Source organism: Orcinus orca, chromosome 19, assembly GCF_937001465.1.
Source record: "Orcinus orca chromosome 19, mOrcOrc1.1, whole genome shotgun sequence".
NCBI lineage: Eukaryota > Metazoa > Chordata > Mammalia > Artiodactyla > Delphinidae > Orcinus > Orcinus orca.
This window is the reverse complement of record NC_064577.1, coordinates 33,331,034-33,348,122: the sequence shown is the minus strand read 5'-3', so window position 1 is coordinate 33,348,122 and position 17,089 is coordinate 33,331,034. Positions and strand designations below refer to the sequence as shown.

The window sequence follows — 17,089 nt, the reverse complement described above, 5'->3', positions numbered from 1 at the left end:
CCATCATCAACACGGTAGTCATTGTTTAGGAGAAATTTTCTTGGGAATACTCAAAAACAAACATTTATTACTCTGAAGTAATGTTTCCCCTCAAGTGAAAATCGTTTTCTCTGATTATACAGATAATATGGATTAATTATAAAAGGCTCAAAAACAATACAGGAAAGTATAAAGAAGTAAGAATAACTCAAGATTTTATTAGCCAGAAATAACTGTTAATGTAACGTCTTTATGTGTACACATGTGCAGACACACAGACACACACACACCCCTCTCTGCATGTGCATGTACACATACTTTCACCAAAATGGGATCATACTATACTACTGCTGTATTTTCATCAAATCTGACTGAGTTTAAGGAGAAACATTTACTTATTTAGTTTTTAAAAAATTAATTAATTTAAAATTAATTTATTTAGTTTTGGCTTTGTTGGGTCTTCGTTGCTGTGTGCAGGCTTTCTCTAGTTGCGGCGATCAGGGGCTACTCTTCGTTGCGGTGCACGGTCTTCTCGTTGCTGTGGCTTCTCTTGTTGCGGAGCACGGGCTCTAGGTGCGTGGGCTTCAATAGTTGTGGCTCGTGGGCTCTAGAGCGCAGGCTCAGTAGCTGTGGTGCACCGGCTTAGTTGCTCCGTGGCATGTGGGATCTTCCTGGACCAGGGCTCGAACCCGTGTCACCTGCATTGGCAGGCGGATTCTAAACCACTGCACCACCAGGGAAGCCCAAGGAGAAACATTTATGTATCAGTAAGAAAGAAGAAAACGCTGTCACACCTACTTGTAGCATTTTATTTTATATGTAAAGTGCTTTTTTAGACTGATTTGGAAAATAATGTATTTTAATCATGTATTATGTATTTGTAATGAGGAAAATCCAATTGAAATTAATTGGGTAGGCTCTCCCTATGAAATCATATTCAGAATCCAGCCCTCCTGAACCTTTTTTTTGACTCAGCTGTCAGCGTCATGCTTACTGATGGGGTCACTGTCTGCCCTCTCGGGAGGGTCAGTTTGCCAGCTGCCGACAGCTGTTCTGCAGGTGCTGGTGCTAGAGTGCTTACGAGCAGGGCTCAAAAACTGAGATCCCTGTTCCTTCCTTGATTGATCATTAAATGGATTGTTTGATAGAAATGTTGAGGGGTGACAGTTGTTTAGCTAACTGGGTGACAGGTTTGCATGAGCCCAGGCAGTGACCCGTACGTATGTCAGCCCTGCTGCCCTGCAGGCAAGAGTTGTAAGCCTCTTGCTGTAAGATGCACCCGTTCTAGTGAAGTTCAAATCTCACCTTGTGATCATTTGTGTCCTGCTTTTTTTCACTTGACAATAGGTTATGGACATAGTTCTATGTCAATAAATGTAGTTTTACGTCTCTTTTTTTTCTGTGGTAAGAAAAATAACATAAAATTTGCCGTGTAAACCATGTTTAAGTGTACGGTTCAGTAGCATTAAGTACATTCACAGTGCTGTGCAGCCATCACCACCGTCCATCTCCAGAACTTTTCCATCTCCCCAAACTGAAACTCTGTCCCCATTAAACACTAACTCCCTCTCCCCCTCCCCCAGCCCTTGGTAATCATTCTACTTTCTATCTCTATGAATCTGACTCCAGGTATCTCACATAAGTGGACTCATACTGATTTTTTTTTTAAGATTTTTTTGATGTGGACCATTTTCTTAAAGTCTTTATTGAATTTGTTACAATACTGCTTCTGTGTTATGTTTTGTTTTTTTGGCTGAGAGACATGCAGGATATTAGCCCCCCGACCAGGGATTGAACCCGCACCCCCTGCATTGAAGGCAAAGTCCTAACCACTGGACTGCTGGGAAGTCCCTTGATTTTTAATAATTAATAATTTGTGCATTTGTGCCCTATAAGTGGGCTTTGAAATGGCCTTCCTGTCCCCTCACAGACTTGCCTGAAAAGTGTATATTGACCACTGTGAACATTGTTGGCTCCAACTTGCTGTCCCTATACTTGACAGCCTTACCCTGATTTAATATGTGGCATTATGCCCTCTAAGGAAATTGGTTTTGCGAGTGTGATGAGATGGCTTGCATTGAAAATCTCTCAGGATCTTGAGTTACTGGTTCCTTTGAGACCATCTAATGCTTCTCACTCAAGAATTCCTTCTCGGGCTTCCCTGGTGGTGCAGTGGTTGAGAATCTGCCTGCCAATGCAGGGGTCACGGGTTTGAGCCCTGGTCTGGGAAGATCCCACATGCCACTGAGCAGCTAGGCCCGTGAGCCACAACTACTGAGCCTGCGCATCTGGAGCCTGTGCCCCACAACAAGAAGAGGCCGCAACAGTGAAAGGCCTGTGCACCGCAATGAAGAGTGGCCCCCGCTTGCCACAACTAGAGAAAGCCCTCGCACAGAAACGAAGACCCAACACAGCCAAAAATAAATTAATTAATAAATTAATTTAAAAGAATAGGAACAATCATTAAAAAAAAAAAAAAGAATTCCTTCTCTGTGAATCACCAGACCATAAACCCCTCCAGGACAAGTTCTTCTGGCTATCTTGCTCGCCGGTGTCTTCCTTCACCTCCACGACCCAGGAGTTTGCTTCTGCTGCTGTCACTCCCCTGAAGTGGCCCTTATTGAGTCACCCCAGATCCTACCTTTATCTTTTTTTTTCTTTTTCTTTTGGCCACGCTGTGTGGTTTGTGGGATCTTAGTTCCCCAACCAGGGATTGAACCTGTGTCCTCGGCAGTGAAAGTGCTGGACCACCAGGGAATTCCCCTCAGTCCTATCTTAACTGGCCTCTCAGCAGCAAGTGACGTTTTCCCTTATAATACTTAAACTTTTTCTTTTAACTGTGAAATAAAATACTTGCTAAGAAATGCTTGAAAAATATGAACAGCCAAAATGATTGATGATGAAGCAAATACCCAGTGCCAGTCTCCAGCAACCATAGGTCAGCCTTCCTACTCCCTCACCCTGTCACCCCTCTCCTGACTTGATGGGGGTTGCTCCCCCACTTTTCTGTGTTTTACCACACAGTATGCATTCCTAAACCCTAAATTTTAGTTTTGTCTATTTTGAACTTGAGATAACTGGAATCATGCCATGTATTCTTTTCTGTTACCTTCAGTTATAAACATTTGTATTAATTTTACTTCGTACCATGTTTCTGGTTTTATTACCTCAGGTGTGAAATAAAATTTTTAAGATTTTAATCGTGCCTTTTTTTTTTTTTTGTGGTACGCGGGCCTCCCACTGCCGCGGCCCCTCCCGTCGCGGAGCACAGGCTCCGGATGCGCAGGCCCAGCGGCCACGGCCCACGGACCCAGGCGCCCCGCGGCACGCAGGACCCTCCTGGACCGGGGCATGAACCCGCGTCCCCTGCATCGGCAGGCAGACTCCCAACCACTGTGCCACCAGGGAAGCCTTATTGTGCTTTTATAAGACTCTGCTAAGATTTTTTTTTAATGCTTGGTACCTTATGTTAGATTTTTGTATCTTTAGATAGAGAATTCAGAGTTCATAGAAGCGGTTATTTTCACAGGAGCATCATATAAAACCTAATACATGTATTTCTTCATCTCCCGAAAGTGGGCTTCAACATATGGGAAGTAATGTTGTTGGTTATCGTATTTGAAAATGCAGCTGAACCTCAGTCCTGGTATAAAGCACAGAGCTCAGTTATGTGGTCACAGGGAAGTTCCCTCTGCCCATAGGGCTGCCCACATAGCACCGTGCTCCACTCTGGAGATTGCCTTACATCCCAGGAGTGCTGTGCTAACTCACACAGCCAACATTCCTGGTACAAGAGTTCTTTCTCATTCTTGGCAATAATTGCAGTGCTTTGTCTACAGAAAAACAGAATGGTTTTGCAGAATAAAGTGCCACAATTTGTTAATTTCGGTTTATATCTGTTTCAGAAAAAGGAGCCATTAATTTTAGTCTTTATTTTTGCCTTTTTTGCTCTTGGGAATACAGATTTCATGGTCTTAATTTCCTGGTGCTTTATTTATTTTTATTTATTTTTTTTTTTGCGGTACACGGGCCTCTCACTGTTGTGGCCTCTCCCGCTGAGGAGCACAGGCTCCGGACGCGCAGGCTCAGTGGGCATGGCTCATGGGCCCAGCCGCCCCGCGGCCTGTGGGATCTTCCCGGACCAGGGCACGAACCCGTGTCCCCTGCATTGGCAGGCGGACCCCCAACCACTGTGCCACCAGGGAAGCTCAAAAATTTATTTATTTATTTTTGGCTGCGTTGGTTCTTCATTGCTGTGCACAGGATTTCTCTTGTTGCAGCGAGCAGGGGCTACTCTTTGTTGTGGTGCGTGGGCTTCTCATTGTGGTGGCTTCTCTTGTTGCGGAGCATGGGCTCTAGGCGCGTGGGCTTTAGTAGTTGTGGCTCGCGGGCTCTAGAACACAGGCCCAGTAGTTGTGGCGCACAGGCTTAGTTGTTCCGCAGCATGTGGGATCTTCCCGGATCAGGGCTCGAAACCGTGTCCCCTGCATTGGCAGGCGGATTCTTTTTTTTTTTTTGGCGGTATGCGGGCCTCTCACTGTTGTGGCCTCTTCCGTTGCGGAGCACAGGCTCCGGATGCGCAGGCTTGGCGGCCATGGCTCACTGGCCCAGCCGCTCCACGGCATGTGGGATCTTCCCGGACCGGGGCACGAACCCCGTCCCCTGCATCGGCAGGCGGAATCTCAACCACTGCGCCACCAGGGAAGCCTGGTAGGCGGATTCTTAACCACTGCGCCGCCAGGAAAGGCCCTATAGATACTTTCAATCATTTTTTTAATCAGAAAGTACTGTTAGTACATAAAGTTAATCTTTAAACTCTTGTTTTCCTTACAGTAAATAAATTCTAGGTTTTATCAATAATTCCGTGTTAAAGGGCAAATCAATCATAGGTAAAAAGCAGCAGGTAGAACAAGGTATAAAATGGGGGGAGGGGGTGAGCCTTTGGGTGCCTCAGGGACATGCGGCTCCTCCCTGGTCCTGTTCCTGACCTGTGGTTGTTGCTCTGTCAGGATTCTCCTGGCAATTCTGTGATGGTTTCCTACTGTGTGATTTGGAGTTCTTACCTTTGTGTGTCCTCTGCGTCGGAGTTTCTGTCTGGTGTTGTTCAGCCTGAAGGACATCCTCTGGCATTTATTGTGGTGGAGGCTACGGGCAACAGGTGCCCTTGGGTCTTGTCAACCTGAGAACGTTTTCATTTTGCCCTTGTATTTGAAGGGTATTTTCTCCAGATGGAGAATTCTGAGTTGACAGATGTTTATTCCTGCCTCAGCACTTTAAAGATGTTGTTCCATTGTCTTCTGGTCTCCATTGATCTTTGGATTTTAGCAGTGTGATGATGACATGCCCAGGCGTAGTTTTCTCTTTATTTATCCTACTTTGGTTTTGCTGAACTTCCTGGATTTGTTACTTTTATGTTTTTCATCAAATTTGAGGGTTTTGGCCATTCTTTCTTCAAATGTTTTTCAGTCCTAGCCTTATTCTCTTCTCCTGAGGATCATTTGATATTGTCCCAGGGGTTCCTAAGACTGTTCATTTTTCTTTCAAATCTCTGTCTTCAGATTATCTGGCTTCTGTTAACTCATCTTTAATTAACTTTGTTTTTGTCATCTCCCTTCTGATGATAAGCCCACCCAGTGAATTTTCTATTTCAGTTATTGTGTTTTTCAGTTGTAGAATTTTTGTTTGATTCTATTTTATCATTTCTATTTCTCTGCCAAGATTCCCTGTCTTTTCTTTGTTTAACTGTACTCTGATGATCCTAAAAGTCAAGCTCCAGATCTGACCCTTCTCTTGGCCCCAGACTCAAATTTCCTCACGAGAGAGCAAAATAACAAGAGAAATTTGGTTAATGAGGAGCAGTTTCTAAACTCACTAGTAATGTCTGATATATATGTGGTCAGGGTAGTGAGACTTCAATATTTTATTAAATCTCTGTTGTTTGGGTCTTGTTTTAGGTCGCAAAGGAGTTTGGCTTCCAAAATAACGGCTTCTCAGTTTACATCAATAGAAACAAGACTGGAGAAATAACAGCGTCATCTAACAAATCCCTCAACCTGCTGAAGATCAAGTGAGTGCCCGAGGGGAGAGGGCGGGGAGTAGGGAGGGCATGCTGGCACCAGTTACCTGCCTGAGGCCGCTTAGTTCTCTCCTTTTTCCTTCTCATGCTACTGTGATTACGGTCCTGAACGCAGACCAAAGTGCAGGTGACTGTGCTTCTTGCCAGGTGTTTGGCAGCCATGCTGAATCTGTAGTTACTGTTGAGCCGGTTTGATTGACTTGCGGAATTCGGGGATGTGTGTCACGAGAAGGAGTTATGGTCCTGGGTTGTGTGTGCACCTGCACACTCAGCTGCTTCACTGCGGAGAAGGACCTTGAATGTAGCTCTGTGCGTCGTTCTGCCTCAGGACCTGCTTGGTAGGTTGGGGGGGGCTGGCAGTACTGTGGCCTGTTGCCCACGCTGTATTTCTTGCTGGCAGGACACCCTGGAGTGCCTTAGAATTGATGGGTAATGTCAGAAGGAGTCTCTAGGTTGCAGAGACCTCTTCCTGCATCCCACTGCCTGTTTTTCTAGTTTTATGGGAGCACAGCCACGTTCATTCATTTATGTGTTTTCATGCTACAAGGGCAGGGCTGAGTGATTGTGACAGAGACTGTATGGTCTGCAAAGCCGAAAACGTTTACTATTTGGCCCTTTACAGAAGAGGTTTGCTGACTCCTGTCTGAACTGCCTGGGCACACCTCACGTATCAGTGAGCAGAACCCTTCAAGTCATCTTAATCCTCAGACAGAGGGCAGGGAATTCTCCCATGGGGCTACAAGCAGCCTGGCTGCTGTAGCCACTGCCTGAGGGTTGGGCTGGGCTTTGCTGGCACTTGGCTGTGTGCCTTTTACCAGTCAGAATAATAGGCTATTTTGGCAGTTTGGTCATTTTTAGGTTCACAGCTAGTATATCAAGGGGGGAAAAATACAATTTTAGCATTAATTTATTTGTTCTTCAACAAATATTCGCTCGGTACCTGCTCTTTGCCTGCCGCTGTGATGATGTAAAGCCTTTCCCTGTTTACGTTAGTTTCCAGTGGGTGAGGGTCATCTTTCCTCCCAGCTTGCAAAGGGTTTTTGCATCTTGAGAATCACTTCCTATGGGCGTTACTCGGGTTTGGACTCACACCCAACACTCACTGGCGGTGTGCCTGGGAAGTCACCTAACCTCACTGGGCCTCACCACCCTTGTCTGCAAGGGGGTGGCGATGCCTCCTCCACATGGTTGTCCGGTGCCTGCACGTGATGAGCACTGCAGGGGTGGCAGCTGTGTGTCTAAGCTATTCTGATGACTGGATGCCAGAAACGGGGGCTGCAGAGTGAAACACCCTGTCTACCTGAGGTGTGGTCACAGTTGGATGGCATGTCTTTCTGGATTATCCTAGAGCATGTCTTTCCAGTGATAGTTGTGATGCTTGTTGAGCAGCACAAGCCCAAACTTGAGAACCTTGTCCTGTCACCGCTCGAGAGTTACTGACCATGTCTGTAAGAGTGTGGTCACCTTGAGCTCCTTGTGGGTTTCACTCCACTACCTCTGCTTCCATCGTCGCAGTTCAGCTGGCTGTTATAATTCTCTTGTTCATTTGTAGGTTCTTTTTTTCTCCTCTGGCTGCTTTTAAGATCTTCTGTTTGTCTTGGGGTCCTGTGGTTTCTGTTTGACCTGTCCAGGTGTGGATTCCTAGTTGGTTGGTTGGTTGGTTTAATGCTATCTGATGTAAGATGTGTTTTCTGTATCTGCAGGTTAGGTCTAGAAAATTCTTGGCCATTATCTCTTTATTTTTTTTTAAGATATTTTATTTAATTTATTTTTATATTTTGTTTATTTATTTATTTGGCTGCGTCAGGTCTTAGCTGCGACACATGGGATCTTCGTTGCAGCACACAGGCTTCTCTCTCTAGTTGTGGCATGCAAGCTCAGTAGTTGCAGCACGCGGGCTCTAGAGCACGTTGGCTTATTAGTTGCCCCGCAGCACGTGGGATCTTAGTTCCCCAACCACGGATCGAACCTGCATCCCCTCTATTGGGAGGCGGATTCTTAACCACTGGACCACCAGGAAAGTCCACATTATATCTAAATATTACCTCTCCCCCATTCTCTCTATTATTTCAGTGATTACGTTTTTTACTTTTTTCTATTTAATCCTGTTTGATTCCTTTCAGCCCTGGCTGTTAGGTCATGTGCTCGCAGGGGCTCCTTCCCAGCTCCTGCTGTGCTCTCACCCTGACCCCCAGGCTTCCAGTGAAGACTGCTGGGTTCCCTGGAGGCTCTGCCTTGGCCTATCACACACCGGATGCTTCCCTCTCGGGTCTTGAGGAGTCTGGGGTCTGTCTGCCCCGAGTGAATTCAGGGTTTGTGAGGATCCTTTCACACTGTTGCTGTTGTTGTCTAGCCTGTCCCTAAGCAGGGGATTTGGGAAGAGCTGCCGAGTCTGCAGCCCCTCTGCCCACTCTCCGAGCCCCTTGTCATTGCGGATAGTCTCTTGTTGCTTGTACTCCTTTTGTTCCGTTTCCAGCTAGCATTCCATACGTAAGTTTATATTCTTTGTCTTGAATTCCACACCTGAAGTCCTTGGCTGTCTAAATCTTTTGATTGTTGTCTGCCCTCTGTTGCTCCCAGTGGCTTGTTTCTCTTTTATGTTTGGTGACTTTTATTTGAGAGCTTATATTTGGCCAATCTTGGTCTTAGGGGGCCCTGAAAGATCTGGGGTTGGTGACTTTTCTGCGGAGAAGCCATTTGCTTCTCTCGGCACAAGGGGGCGTCATGGGCCCAGCACTTGAGTTAATTTCTGTCTGGTTTCCTGAACCAAGTAGCATCCCTGATTTTACCCCGGACACATGGCGGAGCAGGCCTTTGGTTACAGACTTCTCAGCAGTGACTTTTTCCCCTACAGCATAGTGGATGGAGGCAGACAGGATTCCTCCTTGGTTCCTGTTTTCAACTGGTGGGTTTTTCCCAGCGGTTGAGACATCCTTCAGACATCTGGCTTTGTGTGGCATTTCAGGTTCAGCAGCTCGCTTTGGGCAGGCAGGCTCAAGGCCTCGTCTCTCGTGGCCCAGACAGTGGCTATAAGCCAAGCTCAGGGTTCCCATAATGGGCTGGCCGGAGGTTCCTTCACTATTCTTATTTGAGCTGCTGTGGGTTTTTGGACCCTTGGGGAAACTCTTTTCTTTAGAGCTCCACAGTGCATTTTAGAGGATATTTGTTAAAACTGATGTAGCATTTGAGCCATGTATCCTGAAGCTGGAGGGTGTTTAGGAATATCTCATTTGCTGTTAGAAACAAATCTTCAATTACAAGTTGGTGATTTTATCACCCTAAATTATGGGAGGGAAAAGAGGGGCGAGCAGACCCGTTGAAGAGCTGCAGCCCAGCCTCCTGCTGTCCCAGCTGTGGTACCTGCTCCTATTCTCTCCGTTTGTTGATTGGGGGCTGCAGGCAGTTCTTTCAGTCTTTCTTCCTGTATGTGCATCTTGTTGAGAGCAGTGAAATACTTGCTTGGTGGTGGTGCTACAGCTTTTCCTCCTGTACTGGTGTTGAACACGCTGAGTGTCTCGGGACCTGCAGTGCTCCCAGGTGGGGACTGTTCACCCATACCGGCGGGGTGGCAGTCAGGCTCTGGCAAAGTCAGTGGTGGGTCTGACAGTGGAAGGACGCCATTTACATTGAAAATGATCGAAAACCAAATATTGTCCTTTGCACTGTGAATCATGGCAGCCTTTGTGGAAAGCAGTACGTCAGTGGCTTTAGGAACAAACAAAACTCCTGAGGTCTAACGGGCCCTCTCCCAGAAATCCACCCTACGGCCGGGAGACCGTGCGACTGCCCGTCTCTGGGCGTTTCCGCGGTGGGGCCTGTGGTGGCAGTCCCACAGGGAGCCATGTCCGTCATGCGGGGAGCAGCAAAGCGTATTGTGAGGCAACTTCACTGCAGAACGTTGATTAGACGTAGACCGTGTTTGGAGGGATTATGAGAGAACAGCAAATGCAGAAAGTGTGTCTCTTATCATCTCAGGTTTGTATATCAGTGACGTGTGTTATGTACACATGTATTTGTGAACGTAGAGAAAGCAGGTATGTCCCAGGCAAGTAAATGGGGGGCAGCTGAAGAGAAGGCCAGGGAACGAATGAGGGAAAGTGGGAGCTAAGCAGAGAAGGAAGAGGGAGGGGGCCATGCAGCTCCAGTGTCAGCTATGATTTTGTGTGTTCTTTGTGGAACCAGGTGCGTGTATGCGTGTGCAGCATAGATGGCGCAGCGTGGTTGTAAGGAAGTTATGTTACAGTCCAGAGAGCCTGCTGCTGACCTTCATGGGGGAAGAGGCATAGGGGAGGTGGGAAAAGAGAACTCTGGTCTCTTAAAATTGGAAGCCTCATTGGTTAGGCCTGCAGGGTGGTTGATGTTGCTGTTTGCAGGTTTCAGAGGTTCTCACACCTGAGTTGATCTTCTGTGCAGCTCAGGTTGTGAAGAAAGGAAGGCGGCCTCTACTTAACATTTGTCATTTGAACAGGCATGGAGATTTGTTGTTCCTGTTTCCCTCGAGCCTTGCTGGACCGTCGTCTGAGATGGAGACATCGGCCCCACTGGGGTTAAAGGCCTGTGGTGCTCCCAATGTGGTGGAAGATGAGATCGACCAGTACCTCAGCAGGCAGGACGGGAAGATCTACAGGAGCCGTGACCCACAGCTGTAAGTGCCTGCGGGGCCACAGTGTCAGTGAAGTGAAATGTCTGTAACGTGCCCTGATAAAGAAATGTAAGTTTTGAGTTTGACCATCTATTTTCAGATTACATCTCACTTCAAGCTGTTCTGTGAGCTTTTTCTCATTGTTTGAATCTCAAAGTATGCTCCACGTGTACTTTATTATTATTTAAAATACACTGTGATTGTCTTTTTTTTTAATTAATCAGTTTTTACTTTTGGCTGCGTTGGGTCTTCGTTGCTGCATGTGGGCTTTCTCTAGTTGTGGCGAGCGGGGGCTGCTCTTTGTTGCCGTGCGCAGGCTTCTTACTGCAGCGGCCTCTCTTGTTGCGGAGCACAGGCTCTAGGTGCACGGGCTTCAGTAGTTGTGGCACGCGGGCTCTAGAGCATAGGTTAAGTAGTTGTGGCATCAGGGCTTAGTTGCTTCGCGGCATCCCGGACCAGGGCTCGAACCTGTGTCCCCTGCACTGGCAGGCAGGTTCTTAACCACTGCGCCACCAGGTAAGCCCCACATGTAGTTTAAAATTTTCCAAGTGTTGAGAACTAAGAGTTCTAAGAAGTCCTCACCGTGGTGTTCCCCTGAGACACGTGCATGTGCAGAGTGGGCTTTAGCAAGTGTGACAGGGTGGAGGGGGTGGTACCTGGGCACCTGCTGGTGCAGGTCCTTGTTCACGTTGTCTCATTTAATTTTAGTGGAGGAATCTCAACCTTCCATATTCAGTACACTCTTTCCGTTCTTCTAGGGAACACTTCATTTGCTGAAGGTGCTGCTCCTTCTTTGAATATTCACTTTTCACCAAGGATTGTATAAAATGCTTATGCTTGTATACATTTGTTTATTATAGATTTTTTGCAGTTCTTTTTAAGGAAACTATTTAGAAACATCTGAGTTCACACTCAATGATGTAAAATTGTCTGAGCGAAGATTGTCTCTTCAGTGGAGTCTTTGTAACTGCATCACCCTGTAATCAAGACATTGAGATACTGGGATTCCACATGCTGCATTAGTGACCTGTATGTCTCAGATCAAAGGGCCCCAGATTGTTCTGAGCTGCAGTTGGCGTGGAGCCACTCTGTGGCTGTGGCCATCAACTGGCTCTCTGCCCCCATTTGTGTTCTTCCCAGGGACCCAGTGCCACTCCTACCCCGATCCGTGTTTGTGAGGCCTCATTAGGAATCTTTTTGAGTGTGCACGTGCCTGTGCGTGCATCACCTGTAAGAGTCTGCCTGTTGGGAGACTCAGGCCCTTTCTTCTCTGAAATATAGAATGCGGTGCACCTAGGAGTTCTGACCCCATGTGGACAGTGCTGTGACTGAGCCTGTTGGCGCCCGAACGCATCTCCACTGTCCTACTATGCACAGACTGAAACCCACAGAGCCAAGCGTTCTTTTCATGCTTTTTTCCAAAATATGCATGAAGTGGGTGTTTTCCACACTTTAGCTATTTATGTACCATTCTCAGGGTTTTTTTTTACATCTTTATTGGAGTATAATTGCTTTACAATGGTGTGTTAGTTTCTGCTTTATAACAAAGTGAATCAGTTATACATATACATGTTCCCATATCTCTTCCCTCTTGCGTCTCCCGCCTTCCCACCCTCCCTGTCCCACCCCTCCAGGCGGTCACAAAGCACCGAGCTGATCTCCCATTCTCAGGGTTTTTGCCATGTCTATGTACCAACTTTCTTAGTCTTTACCAAACGTTTTTATTTAAATTGACTTTAAATCCATTCAGTTTTGCTTTTAGTTTGTGGTAATATCCATGAAATCAGTTAATATCCATGAAATCACAGGTTTGGTGCACTGGTCGGTGTTTTCTAATACACACCAAAATATTAAACCATTAAAAACTGTTCACCACATACCATTTCAGATAATTTCATGTGGATGGGGAAGTACTTTATTAGGTATGATGTGCCTTTTAAGTATGAACATTCAGGGAGGCAGCAGCAGAAGAGCAGTGTGCTGACACTGTGCGTTTCTCTTCCCTGTGCTCTAGGTGCCGACATGGGCCTCTGGGGAAGTGCGTGCACTGCGTTCCTCTAGAGGTGAGAGTCCGAGTAGAGTGAGTTCCCAGAGCCGTCTTGACACTTCCCCTAAGTCCCTGGGCTGGGTCAGAGTGGTTCAAGGAAGTTACCTATTTATTGCCCTGGGCCTCGTATTCCCACTAGTGCAGGCTGCACTGAGAGGATGAGCCTTTATTTATGGGAGTGACCTTCTGGGTGGATTATGAACGGCTGGGACATGGGTATTGCTGTGATAAAGGGGCAGCATTTACACTGGGCTCCCTGGACAGTCCTTTTAAAACCTGACACAAAGCCGGGCCTGGCGGTTTTCATGCTCATCATTGTTTTGATTTACTCTACCCTGAATCTCATGTCTCCTCTACTGATTTGTCGTGGTGAGGTTGAGAGTTACCACAATAATGCCGACTGGTGACTGGTTGACACTGAATTTATGGCAGGAAGGCCAACCTGATTTTCTTCATGAGGCTCCTCTTGCTTCATCTTGTGGCTTTTTTTTTTTGCAAAATTTACCTGATATTTATTTGACTTAGAGCATTTTGTGTTTAATAGAGATTCATTTCAATCTTGAAAAGATAACTGGTACACAGAGAAGAACTTGGTTCTGACTTAGAACGATAGTGAGGACCCATCACCAGTTCCCCCTCACTGCCTGCCCACCCGCCTCGGGGTTTGGCGGGTGGAGGCTGCGACCGCGACCGCGACCCCAGCGGCGAGTGCATGACTGTTGACTGTGTGTTTTGGCAGCCTTTCGACGAGGACTACCTAAATCACCTGGAGCCTCCCGTGAAGCACATGTCCTTCCACGCCTACATCCGGAAGCTGACCGGAGGGGCCGACAAGTAAGCGGCCTGAGGGCAGGGGGCGGCACCCATGTGGCTTTGGGGCGCAGAGTTCGTTTTCTCTCTCTGGCACGTGTTGCTTAAAGCCCCTGGGCATATGAGTGAGAAAAGTAAAGATCAAAGTCTGGGCATGAAGTCTTTGTATTCGTGAATCTTGTCCTGATTCTAAAAGAGAAACAAGTCGGGGGAGACTCTGGTCCCTGCTGTAATCCACAGTGCCCAGTGCATGGGCAGAGGCCAAGCAGGCAGAGGCCAGGCTGTGGAGGCCCAGGGGCACCCCGCTGACCTTCCTTCGGGTATGCGGTACCCTGGCAACTTAGTTGTTTCTGAACCTGGATGAGATAAGGCGTGATGGTGGTCAGTCTTCTGTCTGTGGAGTCTGCCCTTTGCCCTGGAAGCTGCCTCTTTATCAACTCAATTTCACAGCTGTAGCGGGGCTGAGGCGGTGGCGCTGTCCATGGCTTGGCCTCTGGTGCCTCAGCATTGCTGTCTGCAGGCTCGGCCAGGCGGGCAGCGTGGGTGGGGTTGGGCAGTGGGGGCAGCTGTCTCTTGGCTCTTAGAGCATGCTGTGACAGTGGCAAGCTGAGAGCAGTTTGATTTCTTTTAAACTACGTCAGGTACTTGCCTGTGCAACCCCCTTCTGTTGATATGCTCACCTCACCAGAAAGTAACGGACTTCTTACTGTGATTTTATGATTCCTATCCATGCAGGGAGAGGAGACGGTGGCTGAACCCGAGTCAGCAACATTTTGTGAAGAATGTCATGTTGGCCTGCTCGTAGTTTTTCTCTGACAACCCGCTAACATCCTAAAATGACTTTTAAAAAAAGTTAGACCAGGAAAAAAAAGATCCCACCAGAAGCCCATTTTTGCCCACTTGTGGGGTAAGCTCTGGAGCTGTCTTGACCAGAGCATGAGTGTGCTGGGACCTGTCTGCCTTTTGTCCGTCTAGGTCAAGGGCTCACTTGTTGCTGTTGTTAACGTGCAGCCTAGGTGGCAGTCATTGCTTCCCAGGTGCCATCGTTCCAGCATGCCGCTGGCTTGTGAGGACAGGACTATTCACTGGACCATTTGTGAACGGGAAAGTGGCAGAGGGTGAAGTCACTTGTGCAGGCTCACCCCAAGTCCACAGTGGGGCCCAGGACATCCTCACTGACCAAAAGCAGAGTGAAGATATCTTTGTTATGTATCCTAATCAGGTTTTTTCTATGAATAAGAATTTTATACAGAAGTCTAAGTACTAGACTCATAAAGTAAATGTTTCTGATAAATTGATGGAACTTGAAAAGAACTTCATTTTCTGTCAATGGCATAGGTTAGATCTAGATATTTAGCAGTACTGTTGAAAATCTTATGCGGTACATATATACAATGGAATATTACTCAGCCATAGAAAGGAACGGAATTGGGTCATTTGTAGAGATGTGGATGGACCTTAGAGTGTCATACAGAGTGAAGTAAGCCAGAAAGAGAAAAACAAATATCATATATTAACGCATATATGTGGAATCTAGAAAAATGGTACACATGAACCTATTTGCAGGGCAGGAATAGAGACGCAGACATAGAGAACAGACATGTGGACACAGGGGGACGGGGAGTGTGGGACAAATTGGGAGATTAGTTTTGACATAAATACACTACCACGTGTAAAATAAATAGTGGGAACCTGCCGTATAGCACAGGGAGCTCAGCTCAGTTCTCTGTGACGACCTAGATGGGTGGAATGGGGGTGTGGGAGGGAGGTCCAAGAGGGAGGGGATATAGGTATACATATACATATATATGTAGTATATATGCGTATGCATATATACGTATATACATATATGTACATTCACTTCATTGTACAGTAGAAGCTAACACAACATTGTAAAGCAACTACAATTTAAAAAAAAAGAAAAAGGAAAAAAAAATCTTCATAGATGTCAGTGGTAGTGAAAATTAAAACTGCTTTTATTGGAAAATAGTTTTGTATTCTTGTACAGTCTAGTGTACAGGACAGAAGCTACAACACCATTAGAATAAGTTTTAGCACATTTTCCCTGCTGTGGATACCACGTGCTTAGCTCCTGAGAACTCCCTTCAGGAAGTGTAAGATACCTGACATTTTATTTCCAGCCTCCTGCTACACTTTTCACCATTGTAATGTTTAATTAATTAAGTTGCCTTTTCTTTTTCAGGGGGAAATTTGTTGCCCTGGAGAACATCAGTTGCAAGATTAAATCAGGGTGTGAAGGACACCTTCCGTGGCCTAATGGCATCTGTACTAAGTGCCAGCCAAGTGCCATCACTCTGAATAGACAGGTGAGATGTTCGCTGTATCCATCTAGATGCAGAAAGCAGTAGATTTGTGTTCATGGCTGAGGAGTGAAAATGTCTGGAAAAGCCCCTCCTTGGAAAGGAGCTGCTGGTAGCAGTGTGAGTTACATGGGGCAGAGTCTCGGGTATTTTGGGGCTGATTGATTGACCCTTTTATGGAAATCATACACTGAGGACATTATTTGTAAGATCTCTAGCTCTTTCAAGCATAGAGGGGAGCCTTCAGTTTTCTGTTTTGTTGGCTTGTGTGGAGGCAGAATTTACTTGGCGACTGTTTAAAATGCTCAGTGGTTGTGACTTTACCTTTTAAGAAACTGCGGCTCTGGAAGTTGGTAGTTGAACAGAACTGCCCTGGGACCACCTCAGGGCATCTGTCCAGGCCAGGTTAAGAAGGGGGCTGGACTCAGGAAGGAGCGAAAAAAGAATCAGGGAAAACTGTGTGCAGTTATTCTGGCTTTTTCCACTCTTATTGTCCAGCCCTCCAAAAATAGCCCTCCTCATCTTTCCCCTGCCACTGCCAGCCCATGTTTAGCTCCTTAGAATTCCATCCCTCCTTAACTGTTTGAGCACCTTTCTTCCCTTTCTTTCTCTCCTTCCCTCCATCCATCCCTCCCTCCCATTCTCTTCTTTCCTTCCTTCCTCCCTTCCTTCCTTTCTGTTTATTTTGGCTGCATTGGGTCTTCGTTGCTGTGCATGGTCTCTAGTTGTAGCGAGTGGGGGCTACTCTTCGTTGCCGTATGTGGGCTTCTCATTGCGGTGGCTTCTCTTGTTGCAGAGCACGGGCTCTAGGCACGCGGGCTTCAGTAGTTGCAGCATGTGGGCTTCAGTAGTTGTGGTCCTTGGGCTCTAGGGTGTGCAGGCTCAGTAGCTGTGGCACACGGGCTTAGATGCTCCGTGGCATGTGGGATCTTCCCGGACCAGAGATTGAACCCCTGTCCCCTGCATTGGCAGGTGGATTCTTAACCACTGCACCATCAGGGAACTCCCCTCCATTTTTTTTAAAATTTTGTTTTAATTTTTTTTGGCCGCGCTGCACGGCATGCAGGATCTCAGTTCCCCAACTAGGGATCGAACCCTCGCTCTCTGCAGTGGAAGCGCAGAGTCTTAACTGCTGGACCGCCAGGGAATTCCCCGTCTCTCTTTCTTTCTGTCTTAATTTCTTTTTGAAAACTTTTTTTTTGACCTAGAGATTG

General features: G+C 46.8%; 1 protein-coding gene across 3 annotated transcripts in view; it reads left to right on the top strand.

Moving 5' to 3' along the window:
• The window catches only part of NPLOC4 (NPL4 homolog, ubiquitin recognition factor), a 56,027-nt gene that overhangs the window by 5,242 nt on the left and 33,696 nt on the right, over positions 1 to 17,089 (top strand). For 2 of the 3 annotated variants that reach the window (XM_033438742.2, XM_004275567.4), the window contains exons 3-7: positions 5,934 to 6,046; positions 10,524 to 10,700; positions 12,712 to 12,760; positions 13,484 to 13,578; positions 15,758 to 15,881. In XM_033438742.2, coding sequence (XP_033294633.1) covers positions 5,934 to 6,046; positions 10,524 to 10,700; positions 12,712 to 12,760; positions 13,484 to 13,578; positions 15,758 to 15,881 — 558 coding nt within the window. Of the gene's footprint in view, positions 1 to 5,933; positions 6,047 to 10,523; positions 10,767 to 12,711; positions 12,761 to 13,483; positions 13,579 to 15,757; positions 15,882 to 17,089 lie in introns of those variants that run through there. The other variant, XM_033438743.2, reaches the window with a different exon arrangement.